The following is a 13111-nucleotide window of genomic DNA, read 5'->3' as shown; positions in this document are numbered from 1 at the left end:
GTGACTGAAAAACCTCTTCCTCTGCAGTGTGGGTTGGTGGATATATTTGGTGTACAAAGGGTACTTTTAGTTTCTTCACTTAGAAGTGCTCTTGGGTTGTGTGTCCTGTTTCTGGCCTGTTGCAGAGCAGCAAGGGAGGCACTAGAGGACATGCATCAGAAAGCCCAGGTCATGGGACCAGTCACAAAGAAGCATTTGTGTTCCTTAAGTTACTAAAAAACCCCTCATTGTTGCTGCTGAAAAAGAGGAATAAATGCTCCATAATCTTAGAGGGGAGTCTGCTTAGATCCAGGTGGCAGGAAGTGTAAAGGTGTTTGAGTGAGGTAAAAGGTGTGGAAAATAACATGGTAAGTAGCCCAAGGGGGAGTTAAGTGCTTTTTAAAGTAAGTATACATACACATTCAGCATAACTGACAATACCTGGGAGTCCTGTTCAACCTGTAACCAGGCATGAGAAAATGTGTGGTGCTTTTGATCAGCCCACCTCAGTCACTGGCCAGTGGGTTGTGTGATAGGGAGTAGGTGAACAAATTTACTTTAATTACACAAATGTTTGCACTGAAATTAAGAAGTCAGTGATGACCACAGACATTTTTTTGGTCCTTCTTACCTTTCCATACCTGAGGAGTACTCATACCTCTGCATAAATCAGTGTAACATCTTTGTGAGATTTTCAGTGCTACGTTTTATATAGTATTAATATCTCATTAGGCATCTTTTTCTTGGTGATGTTTCTCTTTGAACTAGTTCCAGTCAGCTGAGTCTCAGGAACAACAGTTTCTTTAGTTCTTTGGAAGGAAGCAACTATTTCTTACATGTACAACAAAACACATGGTTGTAACAAAGCCTACTTGTATCAAACCCCAAAATTATGTACAGAAATATGTCTGGAACAAGTAAATTGAAAAATCTATTGTACAAGCACTTGCACAGCATTTTTGCACAGTAATGTAAAAGTAGAAGTTTGAGTAAATGTTGTGCTCACAGGGATAAGCACTTTGATGCATCTCTCTGGGTTTAGAAGTTGTCTGCTCAGGTGTGACTTAGCACAAGCCCCTGAGGATTGTTTAATTGCTGTGCAATTAAATTAACAAATACTGTGATCAGATTTGAGGCAGATTTATACTGAGGGCCGCTCAGACTGGAGGTGTGTTCAGGGGCATCTCCAAAGCCTGGCTGCTGACACGTGCTTGCCCAAGTCTGTTGAAGGTAATGCTGTCCATGGAAGCTGCCAGAACAGCCTGGTGCTGAGCCTGGTGCTGGGTGCTGCGGAGCTCTGTGGGTGCATGGGGTGTCCTGGGTCTCTCTTGGAGTTGCTTTGGATGAGCAGCTGCAACTCTACACCTGCTTCTCTTCTGAAATCCAACCCTTCCATGTTACAGACCTGTTCAGGAGATTGCATGTGTCTGTTTTAAGGTGCCTTGTGGTGCTGGGTGGTTTAGTATCTGCTCTGAACCTGGTCAGTATGTGTTACATTACTACTTAGCAAGTCTCTGAGTTTTAAAAAGAAGTCCAAGGTGCTTGTGTTGGTTTATCACTTTAGGCTAGAGGGGTGCATCATGCCACGTGCCAGTTGGGATGTGTAATTTCAGTAACCAGTAAGAAAAAGTGTCAATTGACTCTTTGCCCTCCTCCAGCAGTGTTGGTTGGCCAAGGAGTCTTCTGTCTCCCTTTGGTTGTGATGGACAAGGGGGCAGCAGGTAACACCTCATGTTTCTAACAGATAATACAGGAGAAGACAGCTGCAAGTGAAATGGCAAAGGTTGACCTTCGTGCCCCCAGTGTTCTGCTGGGAATAGTACATTGGTCTGGGATCTTCAGGCTGCCAGAAGATGAGTAAATAAATCCTTGGAAAGCTGAGTAGCAAAGGCAAACTTTCTCAAAACACCTTTCAAGTTGTAACATGTTTTTGAGCTCCTTATTGCATCTGATTGCTCTCTGCACTATTTTATTGTGGCTGACACAAACCTGCTCAAGTTAACGCTGGGCAGTTTCTCAGTTATTGCTCATTTTCTGTTCCATGCTTACCTAATTTGCTTGGTTTATGGTTCTAGCAAAGTTAGTTATGAGAGAGAGAATTCCGAAGCACGTGGTTTCTATCCAGCCATGGAATAGTCTTCATGAAGGATTCTGTTGAATCCTTCTGTTGAGACAAGAGTACAGCTTCTTTAAGACTGTGGGAAGTGGTTAAATGACTAAATTTGATGTAAAGGTTCTGTAGTGGTATCCATTCTAATTGCTGGTGTCTTTAGCTGATGGAAGTACAGCATAGAGACTCACAGTTCCTAGGAGGATAACTTGTTGCTCAGTTAGAATAGAGACTTTGCAACTTTGTCCACGTACTGCTTGGAAAAAACTCAGTCTTTTGTGAACCTCTCAAACTGTCAGCAAATCCCAAGTTCTGCCTTGGCTGAGGCGCTGAGGCTTGGAATAAAGTTTTAGTGTTTTTCAAAGTTAATTCAAAAAACATGGCTTGGGAAATGAAAAATCCTATAAACTGACACTTTTGGCTTCTTACCATGACCCACTTTTCCTTGATCCCCTGTATCCTCATTCCTATTGCAGCCGCTCACTTTAGCTTAAACGCACGTATTTTCTGGGTGAGGTCTTGGAAGTCTTGAGGACTTTGGGCTTGGTTTTTAAAATCAGCTTGGTTGTGTGGCTGATGGATGTGAAATGCTTGCTGCATCTGTTTGGTGGAATACATTAGGAACCGACAGTCGTGACTTTGTGCTGTGTTCACAGCTTTGATGAGTAATTAACACCAACATCTGCATGCTGTCCTTGGGTTTGAGCTGCCCTGCTCTCTGTGTGTTGCTGTAGTCTTCCTCCTCCTGAGGGATAACGTGAGGAAAATACAATCACCCAAGTGGTTGCTATAGCATTTCATTAAGGAGCCTTTCCCACTTGGCAGCCCAGCACAAATAAAAGAGCTCCTCTCAGCTCTTTTCCCTGGGTTATCATATGCCCTTCAGCTTCTCCACTGCAGGCTCACAGCTTTGCTGCATTGCCACCATTCCCAGGGTGTTCCTTCCCTTAATGGTTCTGCTTGTTCTCTGCTACACTGGGAGTGTGAGGCTGCTTTGTAATAGCAGTCTGGCTGGGAATGGCCAAAGGTCTATAAATATTGTGCCTTAAAAGTGCTCTTCTGTTGCCTGGCCAAAATGTGTGGGCAAATGAATAGCATCCTGGGAAGACTTCAAGTGACAGTGTCACAGCAGCAATAAGGAATTAATAGTTAAGAAATACATTGAAATTATAATCAATATTGCAAGTGTGAATGAACTCTGGAATATTTTCCTTTTGCAGTCCTTTCTTTGTGGCATCAAAAAGCGTTTTAGGGTAAACTGAGCTAGTTACATCCTGGGAAGACATTGCTGTATCAGAAGGATTTATGCAAAATCTGCCAGTGATTTAATGCTAGGAAAAGTATCCAGACACTGCCCTGTTTCAGAATCTAAATGCTGTGGGGTTTTTTCTTTTCTTTTTCTTCCCCCCCCCCCCCCCCCCCCCAAATGTTTTGTGCCATTTTTCTTCATCACATCAAGCAGTTGTTCTCCCTTTCACTCTGGCTTAGCTGGCTGAGCTGAGCAGCCTGCAGCCTGCATGGAAACGGTTGTGCTGAGCCTCCTGCCCCGCTTTGCAGAGCTCAGAGATTCTGCTCTCCAACCTGGGGAAGAGCTTCACTGAAGATCCACACACATTGTTCCCTTCCTGTCTGTGTAGCTGTTACACGTGAATCTGGGGAGGGCAAGGTGGTTGGGCTTCAGATTTCAGGGAGAGACTAAATAGGTGGGTTTTCTTCATATTGCTCATTCAAAACAGAGCTGCTACTCCAGAGATTAACAAAAAGTTAATGCCTGCTGATCCTTTAAAGCTTTCTATATATAGGGCCTTTCATTCCTTCTAGTCTTTTGGGATTTGAAGTACAGCTATTTTGGAAGGACTTCTGTCTCCTCTTTCAGATTTGATTGTGAGTTCTGCCATTCATTTTTCCAGAAGTCAGTTGTTATGTTAGGCTAACTGGGGTTGCCTGCAGGCTGCTGGGGCCATCAAGTGCTGGTAGTGACTTGGGAGCCTGTGGTGGGCTCTGCCAGACTGGATGGTAGTAAACTCTTCTCTGGCTTTGGGTTTTTTTTCCCTCATCACACAGTGGTTTGCATTCAACTCCTAAGAGGTTGCCAGGAGGCTTAAGCTAGTTTTTAAATGATTTGGGGATAAATGCTGTGGGAGGTGGTAGTGATGCTTTCTGGTTATGGATGTAAAGACTGAGAACCTGTGTTAGTATTCTACACTGAGAGCCAGTTTTGACCTTGGTGACCACGACGTGGCAACGAGATGCACATGTCAAGGATTCTGTGACACTGGCTCTACGTGTGCATGAAATAATCAAGACCAGGTACAATGTATTTGTAGATCACTTGCATGTTGTACAAGTATTTCTTTCAGCATCTCTGAAGTATTTATTGTTTAATATAAAAGTGTTTTAGTCTATACACAAGAGTTTAAACTTCCTGTGGGCATGTATCTGAATCGCTTTTGGGTGAAAAGTTCAGAATCCCAAATATTTTGCTTCAGAGAAGTTACCTGGACTCTACATTGAGTGTCTGGGGGCAATGCCATGATGTAATCCACTTGCCAATATCCAGGAGGACAGCTGGGTATCCCTGGAGATGAAAGGCTTGTTTGGTGTTTAGCATGCCATCCCTTAACACGAAAGTTCCTATTGCAAAGATAACACTTCTGTGTCAGATACAGGCATGTAGGAGTATCTTAACTGTCTTAAACTTCATTTGCCAGCCTTCTTCCATCAGACCTTCTGAGTTACATGATGCTGAAGAGCAGGACTCCTGTTTGATAGACCTCAGCAGGCTGCAGGGATGTGTCAGACAGGAACTCTGTGAAGGTCAACAAAGACTTGCTGAAAGTCTGAAAATAACAAATGTGGTTCCCCCTGAGCATACCTGTGCCATGGAGGAGCTGGCTTTTATCCCTCTGTGTGCAAGGCTGGAAAGAAAAGCCAGTTAAAGAATTCTGCTTGTCTGGAAGCTGTTAAACCAGTGAAGCCACTCCTCCTCTGAGTTACACGTATTCGCTGTGTGTCCTGGTGCTGGATTCCAGTCCTGGTGTGGCTGAGCTCTGAGTGGCAGCAGTGTGGTGTCACTGCATGACTGCTGCGTGCTGCATTGGAATTCAGGGGCTGCCTTCCCTCGCCTGGATCAGTGCACTGTCCCTTCACCCTGCAGACCTTGTACAACTTCTCATTGTCACCTGCTGTTTATTAAAAATACTATACGCTGCTTCTAGCAGCAAACTTACAGCTTGAGCCATGAGCATCACTCTAGGATTTTGTAAAAGACCAATAAATGGCTCAGATAATAATACACAAAATTTAGAGTAGAGGGAAAAAACGTTCATGAAAGGCAGGCCAATGGACTTCTATGTTAAAAATATCTCTTTGGTGGAAGGGAATGGTTTTCAGGCAGGATTTCACTTTGGAACTAGGTAATGTGTTTCTGACCTGGTTCCTCTGGCAGTTGGTTTATTTCTATTGAATGTGAAATGCCCTGGTGCGTGTGTGGAGTTTTAAGGAGTTATTATTTCTCTGCTCTTAGATTTTCATCGCTTCTGTAGAGGACACCTTCACTACTTAAATCATAATTAATTGTGAATTGAAAGAATCTGACTGAGCCAAGCCTATTTTTAAAGTACACTCTGTACAGATATTTTTAAATCCTACATTTGCCACATCCCTCCCACAAGCACAGATGTGATTGTTTGGAAAGGAGCGAAGGACCAATATTTAAATGTAAACATTGTGACATTTGGCTCTCTGAATTACCCAGAAATTCATACAAATAACTGTTGCTTATCAAAATGTGTAAACTGTGAAATGCCTCCTCTGAGTTGTGAACGAGGGAGGGGGTGTCCTTGCTGTGGTTGGGGTGGCTGGTGATGCTGACAGCCAGATGTACCTGTGTCCTGTGTGCCAGCCACACACACCGTGCCCAGAAGTAGAGTAACTCATAGTATTTTCCTCAGGCACTTTAACTTCTGGGACTATTAGTGTTTGACACTGTTTTCTTTCTAGGCAAGTAATGAGTGGATGATCTCTTAATTTCCTGTCAAGATGTGTGTTCTGGGAATGGTGGGACTTGGGCTTTGTTCAGACCCTGAAGGACAGGATCTGTTAAACGCTTCTCCCACCTTACTCTCTCCCAGTCTGTGAAACTAGAACTCTGGACTGAGTGTCGTTGCAGGGGAGATGAGGGAGGAGGGAAACCACTGAAGAAACATCTCAGTCTCCTTCTAGCCTTGTAATAGAGCTGTGATGTTTCTTGTTAATGAGTAGCTTTGTCAGAATTAAGTGTTTACCTAAATTGTGTGTGTGTGTGAGACTCGGTGCTTGCATATGATGAGATCTGCTGCTTCTGCCCCCTAACACACCAGTTACCCACAGAACTGGTAAGTGAGCACAAATGTTTGTTTCTCTTCAGGCAAAGTACATCTCCCAGTGCATCGATGAGATCAAGCAGGAGCTAAAGCAGGATAACATTGCAGTGAAAGCAAACGCAGTCTGCAAGCTGACATACGTAAGTGCCTTCTGGGGTGCCATGTGATCACACCTTTACTCTCTCTCTTGCTCACTAGGAGTCAGTCTCCATGCTGGCTGCCTCCTTTCCTTGCACTCCAGTTCCTTATGTTTTAAGTTCCAGCTGCAGGTGAAAATGCTCCTGTGTGTCTGACTGAGAGGCTGCACGTTCCCATTCTGTTTGTCGAGCCTGCACTGGTATTGGTACAGTTTTATTTGACTGAGACAGGACAGGAAGTCAATCTGGTTTAAAACTAATCAATTAAAAAAGTTTTCAACTAGATTGCTGCTTATCATGCAGTTGCATGAACACTTAAAGCTGGTGTTTCTCTGCACAGTCCTCTCCGAAGACAAAGAGGAGGGAAATATTGTCAAAGAATTATTTTTGTGGTTCTGTTTTTTGTTTTAAAAACCCAAAACCTTCACAGTGATGCTCATAGAATTGTGTGTGAAGTACCAGGAATTAATGCCAGCTATTCCAAACTTGCTTTTGGTGGAACTTAGGGACTTTTTCTGCTTTAAGTGGTGTAGAATGTAGCATTACTCATAAATCTGAGATGTCTCAGAGTAGTATTTTTGGACTCTTGTTCAGTTTTCAATTTTCTGCTGTATCTTGACCTATTTCCTTGAGTCTCTGATTTCAGAAGTTTGTCTGCTCACAGTTACAGATGCTGGGCTACGACATCAGTTGGGCTGCTTTCAATATTATTGAAGTCATGAGTGCATCGAAGTTTACATTCAAAGTGAGTTCTCTGTTTAACTACAAGTAGTAGCCAAGCTGCTTCATTACTGTATTTAATGAACACATTGGTGCATCATCTCCTGGCTTGCTTCCTTCAGTAGGGAAAGGAAGTAGGCTGTATTTATTTCTAGCAAATGGATAATACTTGGCCTGTTAGTAAAGGCTTCTTCTAGCAGGTGTTTGACAATAGCTGTCAGACACCCCTTATGAAAAACCAGGGTATTTTTATGTGGAAACTGCCTAAGATTCCAGGCAGACACATTTTATTTTGTAGTTGCTTTATAAATGTTCTTGAAAGGTTTTGTTCACGTTCTGTGGTGCAGACCTTCAGCAAAGAGGTGGAAGGTTACTTCGTGAGGAATAGTCTCCAAATTGGACTTTAGCACCTGCAAGTCAGGAGATGTAATGTTCTCCATTGCTTCTACTGGCAGTCCTACATCTTTGTGCTCATTGAACCTCTGTGTTCTAACGAAGTAGGGAAGGTGATGCTACTTTAATTATCCATAAGATAGATGTATTATCACTGGAGGTGTTATCTGATATTGTTTTTCATGATATAAATCCCTTTTCCTGGAGACCCCTGTCATGCCTCTTGTTATGCAAAAGTCCTGCCTAATTATTCATCTTGTTAATATTGCTTCTGAAGCGTCTAAACTTGTATTTTTTTCTTCTCCTTGCCTTGGTACAGAGAATTGGTTACCTAGCTGCCTCCCAGTGCTTTCATGAAGGGACTGATGTAATTATGTTGACTACTAATCAGATCCGAAAGGTAAACTTCTCAACTCCAGTTGTTAATTTTTTCTTGCACTGTCTCCCTACTTGTTTTCTCAAATCTGCACAAAGTATTCCTCTCTTGGGGATATAAAGATATTTAAGTAGATTCTATTCACTTGATTTCCAGTCTGTTCTCATCCCACAAGCTGAAGGACTAATGAAATACTTTGGAGCTGTCTGTAGGCTTCCCTCATGCTGTGCCATACCACTCTGTGTATTCAACACAGTGAATAGTCCCAGCAACCACTGTTAGTGTTACTGGTCTCTTAGGCAGCCCTAGTAAGAATGTGATGGGTAAGAAAAGAGTCCCTGGTCCTGAAATAAAAGGAGCAGTCACCTGGCTCCACAAAATTTCTGTTTGTATGGGTCTGTTTTCTGGTAATAACAGGTCAGGCTTTGGGCTGCTTTGGTATAGTTGTGTGGAAAACAGTGAACAGAGTGTGTAGAGTTGTGTTGTGTTAATGTATTGGAGCACGTAGCAGTGATTTTCACAGAGCTTTATCACTTGACTTTTTGCAGAGTTTGTGGGTTGCAGCGTTATTTTCCTCTTCTCAGATTAGATACACTTTTAAAGCTTTTCAATTTCATTTTTTAAGTGTCACTGCTTTACGTGTTGAACATTCCAGTATAAGATGTACCTACATTTTACCATCCAAGTAGCTAAAATGTCTTTTACTTGCTTAGAAAAGATTAGTAGTGTTATCCAGTATCTTCCTTAAAGAACTAATGCTTTTCTGTTTCAAACTTTTCTGCCCTAACAAGTGCATGTTTAATAATGTCCATCCATTGTCCTTATTATGGAGACTTTGACTTTGTCACTTGCCAGGCTACTTCTTCCTCTTTGTGCCTGAGATTTTACTCAAAAGCATCTTTGTGCCTTTTCATGTTTCCTTGATCTAGCAGCTTTGTATTTTAAGGGGTTGTTACGAGTTCTCAGAATACACGAAGCCAGACTGAACTCCAGTTTTGTTGCTCCTTAAGAAGTACATTTCACTGTTCTTAGTGAACTGCAAAAGGTTTTGAAGTGAGATGCAAATGGCACAGAACCCTGAAGGCCTGACTATGTTTAGCTCTGCTAAAGCAGCATACATGTGAATCTGGACCGTTAGTTCTGGTAGCCCATGTGGGAATGCTCTGTGCAGCTCACTCTGCAGGGAGTAGGAAACAAAAATACAGTTAAAGAGTGATCCTGTCACGCTCTGTACTCAGTGAGGTCTGGATTTGTAAATCTATACTGCAACATACTCAGATACAAATATTATGTATAGAATATATATATATTAAAAATATAATTATATAAATATATGGTTAAGAGGCTGAAGCTTCAAAATACCTGAAAGACTATGGTAGGACACTTATTACAAAAAAATCCAAGGAAACTTGACCAATAAAATGTATTCTGCAGCCTTGTTTGTGTCATGTCTTTAGGGACTGAAAGTTTTGGTGCTGCCACAAGCTTGGGTGGAAAGTAATCTCCTTTTTTGAAGAGAGGGATTAAGCTTGGACACTGTTAAACATTCAACAGGAATGCCTCTTCCTAGTGAAGTTGACAGTGAGGGTTTGAATTAGCAGGGTTAGTATTTAATACCAGGTTTTTAGGACTTGAGGCATGTTTCTGATCATTCCCAAAATACCACAAAGGTACAATATCTCCAATTGCTTTTAAATTGCAGTCATCCACCTATTGTTTAATTGTGACTCCTCATGCCCATTATTAAGCCCCAGGCTAGTGGTATTTTAACAGGAGTTGGCAGATGTGCCTGTTCATGGTTGATACAAGTATTCCCATGAAGCAGCAGCTTTGCTTCATCTGTGTGGGGTGAATAAAACTGGTCTGGGAAAATTGTTTCTCAGCATTCTGTGTGATCTTAAATTTTTGAGCCTCTCTTTCCTTTTTTAGGATCTGAGTAGCCCTAACCAATATGATACTGGAGTTGCACTGACTGGCTTGTCCTGTTTTGTTACTCCAGATCTTGCCAGGGACTTGGCAAATGACATCATGACCCTGGTGAGTTGATAACACTGAAGTACTTGCCCCTGTAATTAAAGAATGTTCGCATCAAGAAAATATTAGAGTGTAAACTGTTACATCTGAAAAGTGATGCTTTGTTCTTGTGGGGTTTTTGGGGAGCCCTTTACAGACCTTACTTAGCTCAAGAGGATTACCATGACTGTTTCTGTTACTTTTGGTGATAAGTGGCAGTGTTTTGATGTTGCTGCCCTCTTAAAGCTGCTGCGTTCTCAAAAAGTCGTTCAGTGTCCCAGAAAGAAATTTTGACGTTGTGAAGGCATAAGAACCTTGAAAAGAAGTGTGGAAACAAATGCTTTAGGAGCCTGATTGGAGCTCTTTCTTTCACAGATGTCTCATACAAAGCCTTACATCAGGAAGAAGGCAGTGTTAATCATGTACAAAGTGTTTTTGAAATACCCAGAGTCCCTCCGTCCCGCGTTTCCTCGCCTTAAAGAGAAACTTGAAGATCCAGATCCTGGTGAGTGGATTTCAGTAAGTTACTTTGGGAATAATACATGTAGGGGCTGAGCAATTAGAAAGGAATGAGCTTGTCTTGACAGACCACTTAGGAATGTGTTATTTTTGTGTTGAAGTTAAGCATGCTTAAACAATACATTTTAATGCAACCAGAGTGTTTCATTATGGTGGGCGGATTATTGATTATTGTGTTGTCTGTGTCCCACAAACAAGTGTCCACAGTAAAAGGGGAAGGAAGCTGGCAGTTCTCTTTCTAATACTGGACCCCAAGCAGGTACCCAGCTTGCTGATACAGCCAAAATGAAATCAAATCCTTTCTCAATTTGTTTTTACATCCCTGTGCTCAGCACCGTGCTGCTGGTAATGAGGCTGAACCTGGGATGCACAAGCATGAATCTTCAGCTGCCTTTGTTCTGGGGTTCTGCACCAGAAACTTCAGTTGCAATTAAGGTGTTGATGAGATTTCTGCTTTTCCCCAGGTGTGCAGTCTGCTGCAGTAAATGTGATTTGTGAGCTGGCTCGACGCAATCCCAAGAACTACCTTTCCCTTGCTCCACTCTTTTTCAAGTTGATGACGTCGTCAACCAATAATTGGGTTCTCATTAAAATTATAAAACTGGCAAGTATTTTGGATCTCTGTTTACAGGATTGGGGCTCTCATTGCATTATCATGGGCATGAAAATAGCTTTCTTGCATGGACTGATAGTTACCATGAAATCCAAATAAGAGGAAAGCAGGAATATCTTGTAATGTCTGTGAACATAACCAAAGGGAAAACATATTGTAATGTAGCTTGGCTTAAATATAAGCTTAACTTAAATCATGTTTTTATACTGTTTAAAAGCAGCTGTTAAGTCACTTTATTGTCTGCACTTCTTTTTTTAATAGTTTGGTGCTCTTACTCCATTAGAACCTAGGCTGGGAAAGAAATTGATTGAGCCTCTGACCAACCTCATCCATAGGTATGTATTAGAAATGTGACATCAGTCAGGATCAGTGAAGTGCCTGTTAGGTAGGTCAGTAGCTAGTTCTGCAGATGTGGTTCAGCTCTTTTTCTTGGGTTTCAATATAGTGGGCTTCAGGTGTCAAAAGATAATCACATCAGGACTCTTTCTGAAAAACCTGAGTGAGATAAAATACCTTGAAGGAAAGCCTTCAGGGGTCTGACTGTCAGCATGAATTTCTCCAGTGTGTGCATGGAAATTGGAGCAGTTTGCTTTCCTTTCATCACCTCAGGCCAGTGATGACTGACTCTTGTGCAGATCAGGATTTTTAAGTACCTTAAATCCTCAGAGTTGCACTGTATTTGGCAACCTGAATTCAGGTTGTGGGGGAAATTGGACATGGTAAATGTGTTGTTCGCTTATAGGCATGAGCAAGCGTGTACCTGTGTGCCAGAAGAGTCTGCTGTCAGTGCATGACTCACTCCCTTTGGAGAGACACACTTCATGTTCTCCACCTCCCTGCCTCACAGTGAATTTTTGACTCTGGGCAGTGGGTTTGATTTGTTCCTTGGACGAGATTGCTTCAGTACTTCATAACTGGCCTGAGGTTTTGAGTAACCACTTCCTTCCTCAGCTCTTGTTACAGTGCTCTTTCTTACTGCATCTCAGAAAAGTTTTTGTTTAACATTCAGTACTCCACCCTCTTCCCCCCACCCCCTTTCTTTTGAGTGAGAATCATTTCATCTAGTTTGAAGATGCATGGAACAGAATACTGCAATCTCTTGTGTAATTAAAGGTGTTAACTAGCTTTAAAAACATTGTTGACAACTCTTCAAACTGTGCTGGTTTTATTCCTTATTTATAATACTTGATTTCTGTTACAGCACCTCAGCCATGTCTCTCTTATATGAATGTGTGAACACAGTAATAGCAGGTGAGAATTGAAATTTGTGACTTAGAAAAGAACACGTTGAATTTGTCATTAATTAACACTATCTGTAAACCTTTTTTTTTTTTCAACTCTGTGTACTTCATAACTGAAATAAGTCACCTGGCTATTTCAACTTAGCTTTGTGTCACTGTAACTGGAGTCCTTTGTTGTCAGTCGCTGATGCTCTTACTACAGCTGCCTCCTGTTTGCTAAAGGCTGAAACAAAGGACAAAAGCTGAGTGGGTTGAGGTTTTTTGGGTTTTTTTTTTTAAATGTATTGCCAGAACTGTGAAGGCAATAGAATTAAAATAGGAGTTTAACAAAGTTGACTTTTGTGAGGAAGGAGCAGGCTTATTTTTCTATTCTACCATTTCACAGCTCAAACCTCAGTGTAATTCCTTAAAGGAGGTCACTGGAATCATTGTTTCACAGTTTCAGTTTCTGGGGAGGGGATGTGAACTCTGGTGGGGGTGGAAAGAGGAACAAAGGACACTTTGGGGACTCTAATGTAAAATTCAAATTGAGAAAAGGAGATGGGAAGCTGGTGCCTGTGTTAGAGTTGCACCTTGCACATGTGAGGCTGCACCTGGAATATTGGGTCCAGTTCTGGGCCCCTCAGCTCAAGAAGGACACAGAGCT

At 41.9% G+C, this 13111-nt stretch overlaps 1 protein-coding gene across 1 annotated transcript in view; it reads left to right on the top strand.

The window, feature by feature from the left end:
- Positions 1–13111, top strand: part of AP3D1 (adaptor related protein complex 3 subunit delta 1) — a 35689-nt gene that overhangs the window by 5174 nt on the left and 17404 nt on the right. Inside the window, exons 2-9 of the mRNA XM_084276386.1 lie at positions 6498–6593; positions 7255–7335; positions 8023–8103; positions 10009–10116; positions 10468–10597; positions 11076–11215; positions 11486–11559; positions 12426–12475. Of these exons, the coding sequence (XP_084132512.1) occupies positions 6498–6593; positions 7255–7335; positions 8023–8103; positions 10009–10116; positions 10468–10597; positions 11076–11215; positions 11486–11559; positions 12426–12475 (760 nt within the window). The remainder of the gene's footprint in view (positions 1–6497; positions 6594–7254; positions 7336–8022; positions 8104–10008; positions 10117–10467; positions 10598–11075; positions 11216–11485; positions 11560–12425; positions 12476–13111) is intronic.

Source organism: Gallinula chloropus (genome assembly GCF_964237585.1).
Source record: "Gallinula chloropus genome assembly, chromosome: 28".
In the NCBI taxonomy this organism is placed as follows: Eukaryota; Metazoa; Chordata; class Aves; order Gruiformes; family Rallidae; genus Gallinula; species Gallinula chloropus.
Note: the sequence above shows the minus strand (reverse complement) of the source record. Positions and strands in the feature narration are given on the sequence as shown.